This window comes from Mesoplodon bidens (assembly GCF_964165515.1).
Source record: "Mesoplodon bidens genome assembly, chromosome: 18".
NCBI lineage: Eukaryota > Metazoa > Chordata > Mammalia > Artiodactyla > Ziphiidae > Mesoplodon > Mesoplodon bidens.
Genome location: NC_138175.1, coordinates 28,821,087 through 28,843,387, shown reverse-complemented (window position 1 = coordinate 28,843,387; position 22,301 = coordinate 28,821,087). Strand labels below are relative to the sequence as shown.

Here is a 22,301-nt window from a genome sequence, read left to right as displayed (position 1 = left end):
CCACACAACCCAGCACCCCCACCAGCTTTGGGGAATTCCCTGACCCAGCAGCCCTGAGGCCCCAGACCCTCCCACAGCTGCCCCGCTCCTTGGAAAACGCTGAGTAAAGCATCGTGTCCACAGAAGGCTCTTGCCTACTCTGTTACGGGAGAGGTGGAGCAGCTCCACCCCTGCTCCAAGTCCACCTTATCAAGTGCTTCCCCTTGGCCTGGAGATTTTGCATAGATTATCTCCCTCAGGCCTCCCCAAATTCCCCAGGAGAGGGCACTGTTGTACCCATTGCACAGCTGTGGACAGTGACGCTCAGGGAGGTGAGTTACCTGCTCAGGCTCTCTGCCAGGAACTCTCAGGGCTGAGATTTGAACCCAGCTTTCCCAGCCATGTGAGGGGCTCTTCCCTGCCATGATCCCGCTGCTCATGGTAATAAAGTCAGGAAGGAAACACCCAGGGGGCTTCTCCAGGAGGTGAGCTTGGCATTCACTTACCTTCTCGGGGGTGGGAGAGTCTATAATAACTTAGGGGCAACAGTTCACACACCTGGTTTGAGATGTTCAAAGAGGCCCCTGGGCTTGGCCGGGATCGCTCATCAGACATGGAAAGTGACCACATGGCTTTTCCTCGCCCAGTCCCTTCGGCAGGTGAGGCTGAACGAGATTCTGCTGGATTACTCCCGGGATGCTGCTCTGGTCATCATGTAAGTAGCACCCTGCAGAAGGAGAAGCCTGTCGCCAAGCCCAAAGGTGTCAGCTCTGCAGGGGTGGCCACTGGCTGAGGACCCAAGCCTTCCCCTGTGAGGATGTAGGGCCCCAAACTCCTGTAAACACAGCCCGGGTGGCTTCTCAGCACGTGGCCGGGCCTGCATCTGCCCCATGCCCCTCGCCTGAGTGCGAGCTGGCAGAGGTCTTGTGGCCCCAGTGTCCCGGGTCTCACCGACTCCCCTCACCACCACTTTCCCCTTATCCACTGCTTTTTCCTGCCAAACTTGGCTTGACAAAGGAGACCCAGCTCATTCCAGAAGAAAATCGATTCCTAGTTGTTTGGGAACCACGCAGCCCTCCTTGGCCACCGGCCACCCCCAATTGATGTTGGTGCCAGGTCTAGGCAGTGGAAGCAGAGCCTGGCCCCATCCCTGGCTGTCCCAGGCTCCGTGCCTGTCCCAATCTCCGTGCCTGTCAGCTCCTCGAGCTTCCGTTGCTGCTGCTTGTGTCTGGTTAGGAGCTGCCTCGCTAGGGCAGGTATTGGCTGAGGCTGAGTGGAAGATGAGGGGAAGGTAACAATGGCACAGGGAGTCTCAGGGTGGCAGAACATGGCTGGGAAAGGCCCAGCTCAAGAGGCAATGTGGGCATTTGCCAAGCAGAGTACCTGACATTTCCTGGGGTGAGCCACCTGCGGATTCCAGATTCCACAGGGCAGCTGGGAAGCCTGTGGAACCTGTTTGTTTGTACCGGAAATGAAGGTGGAGCACACGATTTCCAGGGCCCCCGCGCACAATGAAAAGGTGGGGTGCCTTGTTCAAAAGTGATTAAGAATGTCAAGATAGTGACAGCAGAGCATGATGCCCAGCCTGGGACCCTTCTCACTGGGGGGCTTTGTGAATGCACAGGTGGCTGCCCACGAAGATGGCTCTATGAAGCCATGCTTCCTGGAGCTTTTAGGAAGATCATTTTTTTGTACAAAGAAAGTGCTTCATGTTGCCTTTGATGTGGGGACTGTGGTATAAGGAAAGTGAGTTTATCTCCAAGCCTCTGGCTAACATCTTGCAGAAAATGTTTCTAGGGCCAGGTTAGCCTGGCTGTTGACTGGGTCAGATGGCAAGACGGTGGCAATGGCTTCATCCTGGGATGGCTCCCCGACTTTCCCTGGGTGTGGTACCTGTTGTGTGCCAGCCAGGGGGTGTGGGTGTGCCAAACCACCTTTTCCTGAGTGCCACCTCCAAAACAGATTTGCGTTTTGTCTCTGCCATTGGCCAGCCCACTGTGTGGCCTTGGGCAGGTAACCCTCCTTCTCTGAGACTCAGTTTCCCTGATTATAGAGAAGAGTTAAACTAAATTATTTCCAAGATTCTTTTTCACGGCTAACATGCTATGATTCTAAGTTTATTCGCCACTGCAATGAGTCCATCTCTCAAGCAGTAAGATGAGGAATTTCATCCAGGGAGGTGACTACCTGCTGGCACCTCTCCCTTCCCACTCCTCCACGCCCTGGATCTCATAGGGAAAACCAATCCCCCACCCACCAGTCTTTGTGGGATTGGCTGATACAAATAATCAGGAGTCCAGTCACCTTAGAGGAGAGGCCTGCACACAGCATCCCACCCCATGGCGGCAGCCGCAGCTGTTGCCCAAAGGGGCCCTGGCTGTCAAGCCAGCTCCACTGGGAGGGCGCAGCAGCTGCACTGCTCAGTCTCCAACCCGGAGACGTGCCCATAAAAAGTTCACTCTGAGGGTCACCTTCATCAGAACCACTGGGAGACCGTGGAAAACAGCAAATTCCTCAATTCCTTCCAGATCAGGGCCTGGGGTGGGGCCCAGGAGCCTGCATTTCCCAGAAATTCTAAGAATGAAAAAACCCTCCCAAGCCTCCATGAAATGACAAAAATCACATTTTCCAGCATGTCAGAGAGCGCACGTGGACTCTTTTCTAGAGCACCTTTGAGGCAGGACTGTCTTGTTTGCCGTCTGCTAATCAGCAGTTTATCTGAATAACATTTGAGCTCAGCTTAACCTGCGCTGCTGGTAAAGCAGCCTTGTAACCAGCCCAACAACCTTTGACCACACTAACAACCTACTTCTGGCATAACTTTTGGGTCTAGACCCCTCTTTCTTCTATAAAGTCTCCCTCCTCAAAGCCAAATAGTAGTAGTCAAAATAATAGTAATCAACATTGCATTTTATCGGTTGAGCCTCTATGACACTCAAGGCATTGGGCCTTATTCATTTTATTTTTTTATTTTTAAACAATTATTTTGAAGTATAGTTGATTTACAATGTGTTAATTTCTGCTCTACAGCAAAGTGATTACGTTATACATATATATATACATTCTTTTTCATATTCTTTTCCATTATGGTTTATCATAGGCTATTTTTTTTAAGTTTTTTTTTTTGATGTGGACCATTTTTAAAGTCTTTATTGAATTTGTTGCAGTATTGCTTCTGTTTTATGTTTTGCTTTTTGGCCACGAGACGTGTGGGATCTTAGCTCCCCGACCAGAGATCGAACCCACACCCCCTGCACTGGAAGGGGAAGCCTTAACCACTGGACCACCAGGGAAGTTCCTATCACAGGATATTGAATATAGTTCCCTGTGCTATATACAGTAGGACCTTGTTGTTTATCCATTCTACATATAATAGTTTGTATCTGCTAATCTCAAAATCCCAACCCACTGGGCCTTATTAATTTCCAAAACTCTATGAAGTGGTTCTATTTTACCCCCATCCCCTCCGCAGCGCACACACTTAGGAGATGAGAAAACTGAGTCTCAGAGAAATTCAGCACCTGCCGGGATCTCACAGCTCTCAAGTGGCAACTGGGTTTTGAAGCCTGAGATGCTGATTCTGAAGCACGGTTATCTCTCCGCATCTAAGTTTGATCCAAGGCTGCCTTTCTTTGTGGCTAAGAGATGCAGTTCTAAACAAAAAGCTCCTTTGTTCTGGAGCAGCTTTATTTCTAAAGATTAGTAGCTTACAGCACACACATCCTGTGAACATAAATAGAGTGTGTCATTGGCTGGCACTGGGGGAGATTGCCTAGGGAATCAGTAGCATGGACAGGTGCACAGGGTCCGCTCGGGGAGGGAAAGGCCACAGCAGGAGCTATGGGAGTCCCCTGCCCTGGATAACGCAGCCACCAGTCCCCTCGTGGTCTTTGAAGTTTCTGAATTCAGTCCCGGAAAATGATGTAGAAGTTCCCGGAAGGCATTTCCAGCCTTTAGCGTAACTGTTAAATCAGGAAAGTTTGCTTTCCATATTCCCACTTCCCTTTTCCCTGGAAAGGCACCAGGCAAACACAAACACAGTCTACTAACTAAAGTGACACTGGCTTAATGGAATGTCCTTGTTCCCACCGGGTTCCCCAATCCTGGGGACCTTGCTTTTTAAGGGAGGATAGTGTTTGTGGCAAATGAAGCTTTGAGGATGGAATTTTAAATAAGGGACAGCTGTTTAGGCACCTCAATTCACCTTCTCAGTGGAGGTGGGAGTTGCAGTGAGCAGGGGCCGCTAGGATGGAAAGATCCCAGGACCTCAGGTCAAGTCCCAGCTCTGCCACTCACTGGCTGGTCATCTCGAGCTGGTAAATAGTAATACGTGGTGACAGTACTGCTGACACTGTGAAGTGCTTACTCTGTGAGAGCATTATTGTGCAGCACCCTTCCTGAGTTGGGTTTTCGTTAGAGCTTACAAGCGTCCATGAAGGAGGCATGTGTGTTCTCACTTCGGGGAAGAGAAAACCGAGGCTCAGGGCCAGTGAGCCATTTGTCAAAGCCACGTGGCTGAGGAAGTGGCAAAGCCGTGACTCCTACAGCTTCTCTGACCCCAGAGCCAGGCTCTGAAGCCCAGTGTCGCACAGCACCCTCCTTTCTGCCCATTCCCCTCAGCTGTTCCCCAGGGTGGTTCTGAGGTTCAGATGAAATAGTACCTGTGGATGTACTTTGGGAAAACAAAGTGCAGTCCCACGTAAGGTGCCGGTGCCCCAGCTTCACGTAACGCCAGCTGGCAGCTGCGATGCTGCCACGTCCCAAGAGCCAAAAGCAGGATGGCTGCAGGCATCACCATGCGTCTTTGGAATCTCAGTGTGGTAGAAAAGCCATTTCCCAACATAGCTGTGGAAATGTGACTGAAGAGCATTCCCAGGGCATGTTGTTATTTGCACAGCACTGCAGTTCAGACAAGGGGCCCTCCCCAGGCGACAACGGAGTCCTGCTCCCAGGGCCTTACCTACGGGGCAGGGAGCAGGACCAGGACGCTCAGCTGAAACATGTGAACATATCACTTTGTTGTGGCCACAGGCAGGTGTGTAGCTGGAGAGGTGAGGCTGGCATGACCTGAATGGCCGGATGAGTGGCATACAACCTCACTGTGTCAGACTGTGTTCTAGGCACAGGCGGATAAGACAGACCCAGCCTACTCGTGAGCGAACATACATTCTAGTGGGGGGGAGACAGACAACACACAAATAAATAAAAATAGGATTTGAGAGTGTGAAGTGCTATGAAGATAATGAAACAGGGTGACATGATAAAGAGGGATGGGAAGATGGGGTCGAAGAGGGTGATCAGAGAAGGAGGTGCCCTTGAGCCAAGACCTGAGGGAATCGAAGGAGCCAACCCGGTGATGAGCTGGGGCCACTGCCTTCTGGGTGGAAAGAATGTCACATGCCAAGGCCCTGGGGCAGGAACAAGCTTGCCATTTTCTACAGGAGTGGAAAGGAAGCGTCTGTGGCCGTAGGGGTGTGAGCGAGGCTGCAGGTGGTGGGAGGTGACGTTGTGGAGGCTGGTGGGGACCAGATCATGGGGACCTTACAGGCCATGGCTTTGTTTAGTAATGCGTTGTGGGAGTTCCCTGGAGGTCCAGTGGTTAGGACTCAGCGCTTTCACTGCCAGGGCTCAGGTTCGATATCTGGTCATGGAACTAAGATCCTACAAGCTGTGAGGCGCGGCCAAAAAAAAAAATAATAGAGAAAAGAAATGCTTTGCGGCTGAAGGTACATTTCAGATCATGCTTTCAAGGAGAGCAGCGGGTCATTCTTAGGGTGGCTGGGAAGAAAGAGCTCTGAAGGGGCCAATAAACGGAGACACTGTTCAGAAAGCAAACCAGGAACTGGGCCGTGTGGGGAAGGCCCCTTAGTAATTCCCCATCTGCTGCTTCTTCCTGCCCCACAGCACCTTGCCCATAGGGAGGAAGGGGAAGTGCCCGAGCTCGCTCTACATGGCCTGGCTGGAGACGCTGTCCCAGGACCTCAGACCTCCGGTCATCCTGATCCGAGGAAACCAGGAAAACGTACTCACCTTTTACTGCCAGTAATTCTGGGCTTGGCTGTGCCTGCCCAAAGCCAGGGTACAGGGGGTGCCCACCTGTCCACGGGGACAGGACACATGCCCATTGCACTTTTAGTGGTAGCATCTGCTGATCTGATGGAAGAAGCTGGTAGATTTCCAAATTTCAGCTGGACCCCACTCCCATCAGACAAGTCCTCTGGGCTTTGTTTTTCTGGGCTGGAGAAGTAGCAGGTGGAGCTGTCTGGAAAACTCTGGTGGATTCATATTCCTTTCAAGTTTTCTTTTGCTCTCAATTACAACAAATTAAGATTTCAATCTTTGATTTGTATACAAATTTGAGTCAGAGTGCTGAGTGTGAATTTTGGCCGTTTCTACAGACCTTTCCTGGGAGCACCCCCTAAACACACCTCCCCCCTCCAATATCAGGAGAGTGGGCACCCCACCTACAGCACTTACAGGGGGAATATGAGGCTCGTTGAGCCTCCATGACAATGCAAATTTATTTAACCACCTCTCACTTCCTTTGCTTTCAATAGCATGTCTTCAGTGTTTTGGTTGGTTCTTTGGTAGACCGGGACTTTCAAACATTTTCAGACTGCGACCCACAGTAAGAAATCTGTTTTACATTGAGGTTTGGAACAAACACAGTGAAACTGAAGTGTCACAAATCAATCCTTATCCTTACTATGAGTGATGCACTTTGGTAGTTTCTATTCTTTCTATTTCTTGTTCTCCTTTTAATGTTGGTTGCAATCCACTAAATTGAGTTTGGGATCCACTAATGGGTGCTGACTCATGATTTGAAAAATACAGCTTAGACTTTCCTCTGTGCCCTGTGTTTTTCTATACAACAGGGAGTTCATCTAGTTGGAGAAAGGCCATGGTGGGCATCACTGCCATTTTCCCCAGCTCATCCCACAGGGAAGGAAAGGGAACCAACAAAAACACCAGGAGGAGGGGTATGGATGGTGGGTGTGTCAGGAAAGAGCTTCAAAGGAGGGGCATGGTTTAGGGAGTCTCATGCAGGAGTGTTAAATTTCAGGTTTGGTTGGGGGTGCAGGTTTGGTGGGTCAGGAATGGGGAAGCAGAGAGGTGGGTGTAAAGATGGCAGCGTTGGGCAAAGAATCAGAAATGTCCAAACCCAGCCCAAGGGTGGAGGGGAGGACAGGGAGGAGGAACCACCAGTAAGAGATGGAAACAGAGTAAGTAGCAGAGGGGCTGCAGTGCGGGGAACATAAGATGGGGCTCAGAGAAGAGAGAGAACCTGGGGGAGACGAACCTTGCTCAGGTAAGTGTGTTCAGGTTACTGTGGATGAAACCCCCCCAGAGTGTTTGCACCATCACCTGGGATGCAGGAGCAGCATGTACATTAAGATATGTCCAATGCTGGTGGGTGAGGCTCTCTGAAAGGGCATTTCAGCTCAGATGTACCCAAGCAGCATAAAGGTGAGCTGTTGGGGGATTCCACTGGCTGAGCCTTCTTCCAATAGCACTGGGGTGGCCAAGGAACCAGGCATCTCTGGGTCTGGTTGACCCCCTCCAAGTGCACTGAAGCACCCACTTAGTCATGAAGGCGAAAGTCTCTTTCTTGGGGTTGGGACTCAAAGGACTTTAGTGTTCATCCCACTGCAGAGACCAAGGCCCTGGGTTCCCAGGAGGCCTTTGCTGAGGGAGCCAGAGCTCCTGGCTGAGCTCCTGAAGGACGGAGAGGGGGCTGCCTCTGAGCCGTTCGGTGGACCTGGACCAACTCCAACTCCAGATAAGGCAAAGGCTCCATCAGGGAATGCTTGCCTTTCTAGAGCCACATGGAAAACCATTTCCTGGCAAACAGGTGCTCCCTCTTCTGACCTCAGGGAGACACTGATCCAAGAACAGAGAATGCTTTGCCTTTGGGAATTAAAAAAAAAAAAATTCACCATGTTGGAAACCAAATTTTGAACACTGATAATAGCTTTGTTTAAAAAAAAAAAAAGGCTTTGGGGACTTCCCTGGTGGTGCAGTCGTTAAGAATCCGCCTGCCCATGCAGGGGACACGGGTTCGATGCCTGGTCTGGGAAGATCCCACATGCCACAGAGCAACTAAGCTTGTGAGCTACAACTACTGAGCCTGTGTGCCACAGCTACTGAAGCCCGTGTGCCTAGAGCCTGTGCTCTGCAACAAGAGAAGCCACCGCAATGAGAAGCCCATGAACCACAGTGAAGAGTAGCCCCCCACTCTCCACAATTAGAGAAAAGCGCACACACAGCAACGAAGACCCAATGCAGCCAAAAATAAATAAATAAATAAATACATAAATAAATAATTTTTCGAAAGCCTTGGACTCCCCTGGTTGCGCAGTGGTTAAGAACCCGCCTGCCAATGCAGGGGACACGGGTTCGAGCTCTGGTCTGGGAAGATCCCACATGCCGCAGAGCAACTAAGCCCCTGTGCCACAACTACTGAGCCTGCGTTCTAGAGCCCGTGAGCCACAACTACTGAGTCCATGTGTCACAACTACTGAAACCCGCATGCCTAGAGCCCGTGCTCCGCAACAAGAGAAGCCACGGCAATGAGAAGCCCATGCACCACAATGAAGAGCAGCCTCTGCTCGCCACAACTAGAGAAAGCCCGCATGCAGCAACAAAGACCCAATGCAGCCAAAAATAAATTGAATTAATTAATTAATTTAAAAAAATTTTTTAAAGCCTTGAGTTAACAGTAAGGTGAAAAACAATGAAATGAATAAAAATACATTTATTCAGTCAACAGAATTCATTTGTTTTGGAACACACTGTGTTTCAACTATGCTGAGTGTTATGAAAAAACTGTGTTGTTTTTTCAACCCTGGATTGAACTTTGTGCTGAGCTTCCACTGGTTCTGTAGGTCATATTGCCAGATTTCCACATGGACATTTACAGGAGCCACTTATTTTCCCTTTGCTTCTTACATGTGTTTGTAGACACACAGGGAACCTGTTTTCTTCAGTCTTTTTTTTTTTTTTTTTTTTTGGTGGCTGTGCCGCGTGGTATGCAGAATCTTAGTTCCCCAACCAGGGATCGAACCCGTGACCCCTGCAGTGGGAGCACAGAGTCTTAATCACTGGGCCACCAGGGAAGTCCCTTTAGTCTTTTTAAAAGTCTCCCAGAATTTTCAATCTTGCCTCAACCCGAGGGGCGGAGAGATTGAGTGGAAAGAGCCACAGCATGGCCACCAAGGAACCTGGACTTGAGTTTCTGTCTCCCCCCAAAACTGGCTTGTGACCTCAGCTATGCCCCCTTAACCTCTCTGAGCTTCGGTCTGTGAAATGAGAGAATTGGACCAAAGCATGTGTCACCAGCCAGCTGGCCTGCTGCTGACTGTGCTTTGGCCCACGCGTGGTTGATCAAAGTTGTGGAAGTGAGGGGAGGGGTTGGGGGGAGGACATATTCTTCAGTCCCCCCCACTTGGCCCACCACTTCCTGCTGCCCTACTGTGTGCTCAGAGGCTCTGAAGGCCCTCCAAGTCATTGTTGGGCATATTGGGCCCTGAGAGGGTACGAGATTTTGGTCTACAGTGTGTGTGTGTCTTTCTCTGCTTTTGGACGAGTAGATACTCCACATCAGTGAGTAGTCCACCCTTGCACTATGCATGGAAAGCCACAGAGAGCTGGGTCATCAGAGCTTGGACCCAGCCCCCACCAGCAGCCACAACAGCCACTGCAGAAGGGACTCCTCATTTATCTCCCCCAGGATCCACTGCTCAGATAGCTCCTGATTTTCCCCTTGACATTTCAGCCTCCAGATTTCATATCCTCTTTCAGTTCCTGCCCAGACTTGTCGTGGCTTTGACGTAAGTACAGCAGCGCCTGTTTTCCACCAGATAGGCTCTCTGAGTTCCGCCTCCCAGGCAGAGAGCCGCAGGTCTCATTAGAGCATGGAGAGCCCCATTTGGACTGAATTCCCTTTTACACACCTGCCTGGCCTCTCGTGTGGCTAGGAGGGAGAGGTGGGTTTCACAGGGAAGAGAATAGCTGGAACGTTCCAGAAGAACCACCTGGCTGGGAGGCCCCCAAGCACATGCAAAACAGCCAGGTTTCACTTGTAGATGTGTATAGCTCAGGATATCAGAAAATACATACTGCCCACTTCAAAAGTGTTTACAGAAACTGGGCCCAGGAAAGCCCAGCCACCGGCTTCATTGTTAATTGCACACTTGAAGTGAGGGTCAACCTTATGACAAGCATGACATGAGCGCCCCTTCCTGAAAGGGAGCCACAAAAAACTCAGTTTCTAAAAATACCACGTGGTAGAGCGTTAAGAAGAACCACCTGGCTGGGAGGCCGAAGAGCAGAATGTCATGTGGACGAAAGATGGTGGCAAGAAAGGACAAGTGGTTTTCATTTTCTCATAGGAGAGTTACAAAATAAAACACTCTAAGGATGCAAAAGAGGGAGCAAACACTAAGGTCAAGGGAATTAAGAAACTCTCTCTAGAGAAAATGGTATTTAAAATAGGTTTGAACAGTTGATAGGATTCTATAGACAGAAATGGGAGCTGGGATTGGGAGAAGGTAACCCAAGTGGCAGGATGCCTTGAGCAAGGACCAGAGTAAGAACAGCTTACTAGGTGTGTTTGGAGAACAAGAAATAAACCAGTCTTCCTGGTGTATGAGGGATGCGTACCCGGGGAGAATAAGACTGAGAAGGTTGTAGTGTGCAAGGCCCCCACTGAGAGGCTGAGGAGCTCAGGACTGACTCAGGGGCGCTGGAGAGCCACTGAAAGGGAAGGGGCGATGGGAGCCTGAGGAAGCTTGGCCAGACAGGAGATGAAGGAGGCTGGAGGAGAAAAGGCAGGGCACCCAGAGAGGAGGCTGTGCAGAATTGCAAAGGCAAGTCAGCAAGTCTCAACACTCTGAGAGAGGCGAAGAGCAGGGAAAAGAGGAGGAAGAATAGTATCTTCCAGAACTGGGAATTGCCTGGATGTATGTGTGGAAGGAGCAGGGCCCCAGGAGTTGAGCCTGGGCAGCTGTAAGAATGAACAAACCATGTAATATGGAGGGCGAGGTAATAGGCTTTCTGCTGGAGAAAATGAACAACAAGGTGGGTTTGGTTTTGGACACTTTAAGTATGAAGACATCCCAGTGGTCAGAATTGTGGTCCCGGAGCTCAGGAAGAGGTCAGGGTGTCCACTGTTAGCCTGACACTGTAAGAACAGAGACCATCCGTAGATTTGGGAGTCAACACTAAAAGACAGGAAATCGAAGTCATACCTTGGGTGAGATCACCAAGAAAGAAAGTAAAGAGAATGGAGAGGGCTGGAGGCTGGACCTTGAGAAGGGCTACATTTAGGGGTAGGAGGAAGAATAGGCAGCCAGCAAAGCAGCCTAGAAAAGATCATTGGTGAGGCAGGAGGAAAACCCAGGTAACCAAGGGCCTTAGAGGGTACCAGAGAAGAGATCGAAAAAGCATAGAATCGTCAACCCTCATGGCAGCCGACTGCAGAAGTGAAGCCGCTGCTGAACTGCAGTTCTGGCAATCACTGGGAGCCTTACAGAGAATAATTTGGTAAGGTGGTGGTTCAGGTACCAGAGATTGAGGAATACTTGGTGGAGGGGAAAGGAAAGCAGCAGCCATGCACATTGACCTCTGCTTCAAGTAACCCAGCAATGGAGAGAAAAATAAGGAAAATAAGGGGAGAAAAAATAAGGTGGAAACTTGGAGGAGACTCCAGGGAAAGCATTTTGATTGTTGTTATCTTAGGGGGTGTATCAGTCAGGATCATGGTAGGCTCTGCTGCAGTAATAAATTACCCACTAAATGTTAGTGGCTTACATGACAAAGATTGATTTCTCTCTTACAAGTATTCCTATGCTGGGTAAGCCCTCTTCTCCACCTCAAGACTCAGTGATCCAAACTATTCCCATCTTGGGAGGCTATCACCTCAGCCAGTAGCTTCTAACTCACTGAGGAGGGGAAAAGAGAGTAGGAGGGTCATGCCCTGGCTTTCAAATGCTTCAGCTCAGAAGTGACCTGTTACTTCCACTCAAAGTCCATTAGCCAAGTAAGTCACATGGCACCACCTCCCTGCAAGAGTCTAGAAAACTGGGGGGAACATGTGAGTAGTCATCAAGCAATCAATGTCTCTGTTACAGGTGGGAGTGATAAAGAGAGATCTGGGTGTATGTATAGGTCTGAGGGGAAAGATTTAAGATGCAATGAAGAGAATGATTGATGAAGAGGTAGTAATGGTGAATCAGTAAAACGTGGCGGAAACTTTGCCAAGCAGCAGGGAAGGCATAGCTGATCTCTGTTAGTCCAAGGGTGCAAAATTCTCAGGACACCTGCCCTGGTGCCTTTCTCTGGCAGGTCTCCCGAGCACCAGGTCAGAAAGCAAATGTGTAGAATGCAGGGGACACGTTCCCCAGTGATGGGGCTGGCCAAGCAAGAAGGATGGAAGGCCAAGGCACGAGGAATTCAAGGAGAATGACCAAAGTACATGAAAATGGCTGACCACGAGCTCCAAGATGGATGGAGACACCGGAAGTGAGCTGCAAGAGTTGAGAAGACTTGAGGGACTGGTAGCAGGAGGACAAAAAGTATGCTCAGTGGGAATGGGAGAGAGGGAGACAGAGAAGAATACAAGGTAGTTTGTGGTCAGTATGTGTGCATTTCAAAGTTTGAGATTCTGCAGGAGGTAAACTTGTTTTTATTTTATTTTATTTTTTTAAATTTCGGACTGCATCGGGTCTTCGTTCCTGTGCACAGGCTTTCTCTAGTGGCGAGCGGGGGTTATTCTTCGTTGCGGTGCACAGGCTTCTCATTGTGGTGGCTTCTCTTGTTATGGAGTGTGGGCTGTAGGCGTGGGCTTCAGTAGTTGCCGCGCGGGTTCAGTAGTTGTGGCCCGCAAGCTCTAGAGTGCAGGCTCATAGTTGTGGCGCATGGCCTTAGTTGCTCCACGGCATGTAGGATCTTCCCAGACCAGGGCTCCAACCCATGTCCCCTGCATTGGCAGGAGGATTCTTAACCACTGCGCCACCAGGGAAGTCCCAGGAGGTAAATATTTTTGAGCAAAATCTAGGGTGTCTGTCATTTGCTTGTGAGCTCTATGAAGGTGGCAGTTGGGATGAAACTTTTAGTTACTGGATGGTAGGAAGACCAGGGCCGGGGCAGCTGGAGGGTATTCACGGCATGTTTACCAGCTGGCATGGTGGTATTTCAACATCTTAACTGCTGAAATGGCTGAGTGAGTGCATATCAGCCCTGATTGTGACCACATCGACTCATCTTTGCACCCCAGCATCCATCACAGGGCTTAGCACAGAGTAGGCACTCAATAAATGTTTGTCGAATGAATGAATGAATGGCAAAGGAATGGATTATGCCAATGAGCAGTGGGAGCAGAGCAGAGATAAATGTAAGTAGAACTGAATGAAAGGGAGTGTGATCCGGAAGCTGGAATTATTAAGATGGGGAAGGGATGGGAGGGAAGCTTGTGATCTTGGAAGAGAGCCCTAGAGGTCAAGAGATTGTACTTGCAGTCAGGTAAGCCTTCCGGTGAGAAGTGGCTGCTAAGATGCACACCAGCCTAGAAGCAACAGTGGGGAGGAGGAGGGGGAGACAGGGCTGCCTGCAACGGGAGATGTTCAAGGGTCCTGTCTTGGAGAAAGGTAGGGTTGGTTAACATAAGGAGGTTTGGGGAATTAGGGCAAGGTGCAGGGGGAGGGGGCCAGAGCTTGTTTACAAAGAACCAGACCAGCAGGTGACATCTTGCTGACCTGAGTGATTGATGTAGGCCTGGGGCAGGGAAAGCTGATGGAACCAGGGCAGAGATAAGAGGGGAATGAGTGGAGATGTTTGTTATGGGATGGGAAAGGAAAAGTCCAGAGTTGAATGGGAGGGCTGAGCAAGGGAATTCATGGAGGAAAGTAACAAGTCCCACCATTTTAACAAGAATATTGCTGTAGCTATCTCTGTAGTCTTAAGCATCTTTGCCTAAGTGCTAGGTCTAGTCTGAAACCAGCTTGGGGAAGCTGGGGGTTTTGCTAGAGAAAAAAGAAAGAAACTAACACACAGTCAAAATTTTATTTAGAGTACAGGAAAGATTCTGTATTTATGAAAAGGTACTATAAAACTTAAGATGAATAAATATGGGTTTTTTCTTTCTTTTTTTTTTTTTGCGGTACACGGGCCTCTCACTGTTGTGGCCTCTCCCGTTGCGGAGCACAGGCTCCGGATGCGCAGGCTCCGGATGCGCAGGCTCAGCGGCCATGGCTCACGGGCCCAGCCACTCCGCGGCATGTGGGATCTTCCTGGACCGGGGCACGAACCTGTGTCCCCTGTGTCGGCAGGTGGACTCTCAACCACTGCGCCATGAGGGAAGCCCTTTTCTTTCTAAAGTAAAATGCTGGACTACAATCAGAATATTTAGAAGAGGGCTGGACTGGCACCTGTGATGGGGAAGTGAGGGCTTTTGAGGTTTCCTGGGCCTCAGAGTTCAGCCATGATCCTGCCCAGAATGCAGGCCTGGAGAGTAGGGCCCACCTGAGTGGTGTTTGCCCTGGAACCAAACCCAAGCAGCCAGGAGAGTCATAAACCTGGAGCTGGCTGCACCTGCAGTCTAGAGAAGAGCCAAGCATGGGCTCTGTGAGAGAGATTATTGAATCAAGCAGAAACCACCCATTTATCTACCCCGTCCTTTTTGCAGTAATTGGAAGGATTTTTGTTGTCCGGTGGCGGTTATTTTATTTGGGTTCCTCCCTCCATTGGAGGAAAGGCTGTGAGATAGCATTCAACAGGAAAGAGGGAACCAAGTAGGACTTCTGATTTTTTCAACTGTATAATATAAAATTCACCTCATAGTATCAATAGCACTATTTACAATAGCCAAGACATGGAAGCAACCTAAATGTCCATTGACAGATGAATGGATAAAGAAGATGTGGCACATATGTACAATGGGGGAATTCCCTGGTGGTCCAGTGGTTAGGACTCCGCTCTCACTGCTGAGGACCCGGGTTTAATCCCTGGTTGGGGAACTAAGATCCCACAAGCTGTGCGGTGTGGCTAAAAAAAAAGGAAACATATACAATAGAATATTACTTAGCCATAAAATAGAATGAAATAATGTCACTTGCAGTAACATAGGTGGACCTAGAGATTATCATACTAAATGATAAAAAAGAATATATATATACACATATATGTACATTTATATAGTAGGTATAACTGAATCATTTTGCTATATACCTTGTAAATCAAGGTATATATACATTGTAAATCAACCATACTTCAATTAAAACATAAAAGGAATTAATGTCTACTCCAAATATATGTGTGTATGTGTGTGTATATATATATATATATAGATAGATAGATAGATATAATTCACCATGTTAACTATTTTAAAGTGTGAAATTCAGTGACATTTAGCACATTCATAATGTTGTGCGACCATCACCATTATCTAGCTCCAAAAATTTTCCATCATCCCGAAAGGAAATCATGGACCCATTAAGCAATCACCCTCCATTAACTCCTGGCAACCACTAATCTGCTTTATGTCTCTATGGATTTGCTTATTCTAGATATTTCATATGAATAAGAACCATACAATATGTGGCCTTTTGGGTCTGCCTTCTTTCACTTAGTACAATGTTTTCAATGTTCATCCATGTTATAGCAAGTATCAGTACTTCATTCCTTTCCATGGCTTCATTCCTTTCCATTCCTTTCCAATATTATTCCATGGCTGAATAATACTCCATTGCATGGATAGACCGCATTTTGTTTATCCATTCATCAGTTCTTAGACATTTCAGTTATTTCTACCTTTTGGCTATTATGAATGTTGCCACTGTGAATATTCATAGACAAGTTTTTGTTTAAATTCCTGATTTCAATTCCTTTAGATATAACCCTAGGAGTGGAATTGCTGGGTCATATGATAATTCTATTTAGCTTATCAAGTAAATGAACCCCAGGTACATTTTTAAACCTTATAAGGGCTGAGTTCAGAAGTGCACCATGCATGGACTTCCCTGGTGGCGCAGTGGTTAAGAATTCGCCTGCCAATGCAGGGGACACGGGTTTGATCCTTGGTCCGGGAGGATCCCACATGCCGCAGAGCAGCTAAGCCCGTGAGCCACAACTATTGAAGCCCATGTGCCTAGAGCCCATGCTCCACAACAAGAGAAGCCACCGCAATGAGAAGCACGTGCACCGCAACGAAGAGTAGCCCCTGCTCGTCTCAACAAGAGAAAGCCCGCGAGCCGCAACGAAGACCTAATGCAGCCAAAAATAAATAAATAAAAATAAATAAATCTATTTTAAAAAATTATTTTAAAAAAAAGAAGTGCACCGTGCATTTAACTACCAGGCCCACTGTTGCCCCCAGTGGTCAGTTTTGACTGACCAGACCCCTCAGTGTCTCCCATTCAAGAGATACTTGGGGTTCTCAAAGCCAAATCAGTTTTCATTCTCTTTGATTATAAAAATGCACTTTTAAGAAACAGATATCAGAAAGTAACAGGGAAGTGGGTGTCACACTCGAAGTTTGGGCATCCCAGTCCGAGATACCTCCTTCCTTTATTGAACAAAAACACTTCCCGATCACTGACCACGTTGTTTGGGAGGGTTTACTGTGGGCGCTACTTCTGGTGAGGAAAGAAAGCTGCTTCCGGTTTAGCGTGGGCCTGGGTCACCATGGGATGGATTTCATGAGTACAGAACAGGATGTCCATTTCCTGGCCTAAAGAAGATGGCTCGTGTGTGTGGCCAAATTAGGATTTCAGAAATGACCATAAAAGGCAAGGTTTCTGGTTGGAGCTTGAATTATTTGGGAGAATCTCTAGAAACCAAGTAAAAACAAGAATTCCAAGAACAAAGCACAGAAGTTCAGCAGGGCCTAAGACACCAGATTGTTTGAAATAAAGCACGTGCACTGTCAGTGACCTTTTGCCTGCTCAGGTTCTGCAAAGGCTTCTAGACCCTCACAGCCTGAGTACAAAATAAAACAGGTTGGGCTTCCCTGGTGGCGCAGTGGTTGAGAATCCGCCTGCCGATGCAGGGGACGCGGGTTCGTGCCCCGGTCCGGGAGGATCCCACATGCCGCGGAGCGGCTAGGCCCGTGAGCCATGGCCGCTGGGCCTGCGCGCCCGGAGCCTGTGCTCCGCAACGGGAGAGGCCACGGCAGTGAGAGGCCCGCGTACCGCAAAAAATAAAAATAAATAAATAAAAATAAAACAGGTCTCGGCTCCTTCCCTCTCCCCCCTCAGAATTTAAAGATGAATTAGGTCACAGCAGAGACATAGCACCACAGAGGTGCTTCTAACCATCAAGTTTTTAAATTTCCATAGTCTTTTATTTCCACATTTCCAGAAATCTCACTTAAGAATATGGATTTTCCGAGACTTCCCTGGCTGTCCAGGGTTTAAGACTCTGCACTTCCACTGCAGGGGGTATGGGTTCTATCCCCGGTGGGGGAACTATAGATCCTACATGTCGCATGGCGCGGCCAAAAAAGAAAAAAAAAAAAAAAAAAAGAGTATGGATTTTCCTTGAACTCACTATCTTTCTTTCCCTGAGCCGCTTGACTTTCTATTCTTGAGAGGCACAAAGGAATATATGTTGCATGATTTCACTTGTATGAACTTCTAGAACAGGCCCGACCAAACTGGAGTGACAGAAAGCAGACCAGTAATGTCTGGGACCAGGATTGGTGGGGGGGTGAGCAGGTTGGCTGGGAGGGGGCACTGGGGAACTCTCTAGAATGATAGGAATGTATCTGGAATGATAGGAATTCACACAGGTGAATACACCTACCAAAACTCTTTGAACTGTACATTTAAGATCCATGTATTTTACTATATGTAAATTATACCTCAGTACCAGTTAATTAAAAAATAAAAATTTCATAGAGTTACTAGCTCTGTAGCCAAGTTACTTAAACTCCCCATGCCTCAGTTTCCCCAGCTGTGAGATGGTAATAATAAAAGCATTCTACTTCAAAGGCTGCTGTGAGGATTAAATGCAAGTTTCTTGAAGTTGTGTGTGTGGCACATGGTAAGCACTCCCCCGTTAGCCATTAGCTCTGTTCCTGAACCCATCTTTGTTCCCAGGCCTCTTTCCCTCCTGCTTTATTTCTGCGATGTCTTTTTCTTTTTCCAATTTTTTTTTCACATTTCCTTTTTTGCTCGATCCTAGCACTGATCTACATTTTCTCTTGAACGAACCACTCAGGTCTCGTGACCCCAAGTCTCTCCCCGTCGAACCCAGCCTTCGTAATGATGAAGATCCATACTGATTCTGATCACGTCCTTCTACTACTCAAAAACCTTATTGCCCACAAAATAAAGCCACTTCTCAAGGGTGAGCATGCAAAGTCTTCCCTGAACTGGTCCCAAGAATTCTTTCCAGCCTTACCTCTTGCTGACATCATCATTGTTATTTTTTTTAATTTTATTTTATTTTATTTATTTATTTTTGGCTGCCCGGTATGGCATGCGGGATCTTAGTTCCCCAACCAGGAATCAAACCCACATCCCCTGCACTGAGAGCTCAGAGTCCTAACCATTGGACTGCCAGAGAAGTCCAGACATCATTATTATTAGTATTTTAAAATAAACTCTGTCCTTCCTGCCACACTTGACCAGTGGTTTCCAAAGCTGGCCTTTGAATCAGTACCGACTTAGATGCCCCAGGTCCCATTTGGTAGGCCTGACATGGGACCAGGCACCCACCCTATTGTTTTTACATGTTTAGTTGCAGGCATAATGTCCATGCAGTGAAATGCACATATCTTAAGTATACAGCTAGATCCATTTTGAAAAGTGTCTGTGCCTGCCTACCCCACACCCTACCAAGACAGAACTTTTCACCACCCTAGAAATTTCCTTCATGCCCAGTGGTGTATTAATAGAGGTGAACAACTGCTTCCCCAGGGGAAAAAGGCTCTGCTTTATTGCATTTCCTGATCTCTGTGGTGTGAATATTCCTACCATGGCCAATTTCAGGTTGTCAGTGTGATGACACTGAAAGCAGAGTCAGGAAGACAAGCTCACATTCGGTTCTTGAAAACCAGCACCAGCCGACTTCAGCACGGCCCCTTCCAAGTCCTTCTCTGCCACCCCGTCCCCAGGCAACCATGCATCTGTTCTCCGTCACCATAGATTCATTTTGTTATTCTAGAGTTTCATACTAATGGAAGCATTTAATATGTACTCCTTTTGTCTGGTTCTTTCACTCAGCACGGTTTTGAGATTCATCCATGTTGCTACATGTATGGTAGTTCGTTTCTTTTTATTACTGAGTAGTATTCCATCATATGGATATACAGTAGTTTATCTGGTCTCCTGGTGATGGACACCTCGACTGTTCCCAGTGTGTGATGCTATGAATAAAGCTGTCATCAACATTCTTGTGCAAGTCTTTAATTTCTTTTGGGTAAATCCCTGTGAGTGTAATAGCTGGGTTGTAAGTTAGGTGTATGTTTAACTTTATGAAAACTGCCAGACTGATTTCCACAGTAGTTGTACAATTTTATACTCCTACCAGCCAAGTATGAGAGTCCTGATTGCTCCATATCTTTGTCAATACTTGGTGTTGTAAGACTTCACTTAAAAAAAAAAAAAAAAAAAAAAGAGTTCCTCAGGTGATTCTGTTTCACAGCCAGGCTTGGGAACCTGTGGGCTGAACTCCTTGCAGTTTCCTAAATATTAATGGCTAATATTAATTGAGCACTTGCTAAGTGTCTGGCTCTTCCCCAAGACCTTTAACAATGCTATATTATTTAAATATCACAACAACCCCGTGAAATAGACACGATTATTCTTCCTATTTTACAGATGAGGACAGTTAGGTACAGAGAGTTTGAGTAACTTGCCTAAGGTCACGCTCATATGTGACACAAGTTGGCTTAGAAACAGGCACTCTGGCTCTGGGCCCATCAGTTGAACCACTGAACTATACTTGCTCATACAAATTGTGTATACGGGTCCCCTGTTGGGCTTATCAATAATTGCTGCCATTATTATTTTCATTCAAATCCTACTCATCCTTCAAAGTTCAGCTCAAATTCCACCTCTTCCACCCAGTTTTCTCTGTCTCCCCCTCTCCTCCTGCCTCTGTGTATTCCTCAATGCAATCATAAGTCCTTCAGAAATGGATGAGACTTCTGGGTTGTCTTTTTTTTTTTTTTTTTAATTTTTTGTGGTATGCGGGCCTCTCACTGCCGTGGCCTCTCCCGCTGCGGAGCACAGGCTCTGGACGCACAGGCCCAGCAGCCATGGCCCACGGGCCCAGCCGCTCTGCAGCACGTGGGATCCTCCCGGACCGGGGCGCGAACCCGTGCCCCCTGCATCGGCAGGTGGACTGTCAACGACTGCGCCACCAGGGAAGCCCTGGGTTGTCTTTTATTTGTTTTTGACTGTCTTATCATGCTCGCTGTATTTGTAAGATCACTGAGAATTGGGTCACTCCATGTTTATCTCTCTATTCCTGGCTTGTTGACCTGAATTTAATGTTTTTATAAATATGGTTGGCCCTCTATATCCACGGGTTCCACATCCACGTATTCAACTAACCACATGGAAAATATTCTGAAGAAAAAAATTCCAGAAAGTTCCAAGAAACAAAACTTAAATTTGCCCCTCTCTGGAAACTTTACATAGTGTTTACATTGTATTTACAATTATTTACATAACATTTACATTGTATTTAGTAATATAAGTAATCTAGAGATGATTTAAAGTAGATGGGAGAATGGGACTTCCCTGGCTGTCCAGTGGTTAAGAAAGACTCCACGCTTCCACTGCAGGGGGCGCGTGTTCAATCCCTGGTCAGGGAACTAGGATCGCACATGCCGTGCAGCACGGCCAAAAAGTTAAAAAAAAAAAAAAAGTATATGGGAGGATGTTGCATTGGTTATATGCAAATACTACGCCATTTTATAGAAGGGACTTGCGCATCCAAGGATTTTTCTATGGGGGAGGGGGTGGCAGGGGGGAGTCCTGGACCCAATCCCCCATGTATACGAGGAACAATTCTGTACTATAGGCAGGATCACAAAAGTCCTTTACAAGGAGCTGTCTCGTTGAGAGATAACTCAAGAGGGAATCACAGAAATTGGATTGCCTTTTCCCTAGTGAAAAGCACACCCCTTTACTTTCTTACTACTGAGCGAAAATGGATGTGCTGTTTTAAGGGGACCTGACGCTTGTCACAGCAGGCTACAGGAAACCATGTTAGGTGGCCTCCTTAATTACCCAGTGAAGCTGTTATCTCCTGTCTGGCTGCCTGCTCTAAGGCTTCTGCTTGTTTTATCTGGCCTGGCTCCACTGGTTAGCTTCTAGCTAGTTGGAAGACTACCAGATTGTAATCAGTCATTTCTTCCATCCTGATGTATGAAAAACAGGACCAGCTACATAATTTGTGAGACCTGGTGAAAAATGAAAATGCAGGACTTCTTGTTCAAAATTTATTAAGAATTTTCAGAAGAGCATTAAACAAAGAGTAGAGCCCCAGAGGTGCCACACCCATGAAGCCAGCCTGGATGAAAAGGGACTGAGCCCTTCTCAGCCAACAAAAACCAATCACAGAAAGCTGAGCATGGGGACAATTATCTCTAAAGCGCTTCACCTCCCTTCTTAGTACAAACACTGCTGAAAAGAAAACCATCCGTGTTCTGTGTTATATTAAGGCTGATTTTTATGGATTGAACTGTGTCCTCCAAAAAGATGAATTCCTAAGCCCCCAGTACCTGTGTATGTGACAGTATTTGGAAATGGGGTCTTTGCAGATGATCAAGTTGAGGTCATTAGGGTAAAACCCTAATCCAATATGACTGGTGTTCTTATAAAAAAAGGGGGGGAATTGGTACACAAAGACAGGCATGCATAGAGAAAATGACGTGAAGGCACGCACACAGGGGGAACACACTATGACCACGAAGGCAGAGATGGGGGTGATGCACCTACACACCAAGGAATGCCAAAGATTGCCAGCATGGAACAGATTCTCCCTCATAGCCCTCAGAAGGAACCAACCCTGCCTGACACCTTGATCTTGAAACCAAGCGGGGCCCTGTGGGGCTCCTGGACACAGAGGCCTTTTTGTCTCCCATTTCTTGTAGGCAAGACTCCAGCCTCCATATCTTCCCTGAGTTCCAAAGGGCAGATTCGAACAGTTGCTAATCAAGGGGGGAGCAGCCACGAAGCCACCTGAGGCAAGATTAAAGGGACTAGAGAAGCTCCTCAAGATTAGGAGACCACTGGAGACCCTGCACACACCCGAATCTTGTCAGCAACCCCACCCTTTAGAAACTCCGCAGAAGAAAGAAGAATGTAAGA

At 47.6% G+C, this 22,301-nt stretch overlaps 1 protein-coding gene across 6 annotated transcripts in view; it reads left to right on the top strand.

Moving 5' to 3' along the window:
- SLC12A3 (solute carrier family 12 member 3) overlaps nucleotides 1–6,819 on the top strand; it is a gene marked incomplete at its 5' end in the record, with an annotated part of 38,147 nt that extends 31,328 nt beyond the window's left edge. For all 6 annotated transcript variants that reach the window (XM_081216583.1, XM_081216581.1, XM_081216579.1 and 3 more), the window contains 2 exons: nucleotides 627–694; nucleotides 5,884–6,819. In XM_081216583.1, the coding sequence (XP_081072709.1) occupies nucleotides 627–694; nucleotides 5,884–6,025 (210 nt within the window). In that variant the 3' untranslated portion in view covers nucleotides 6,026–6,819. The remainder of the gene's footprint in view (nucleotides 1–626; nucleotides 695–5,883) is intronic.
- Nucleotides 6,820–22,301: the final 15,482 nt, after the last annotated feature.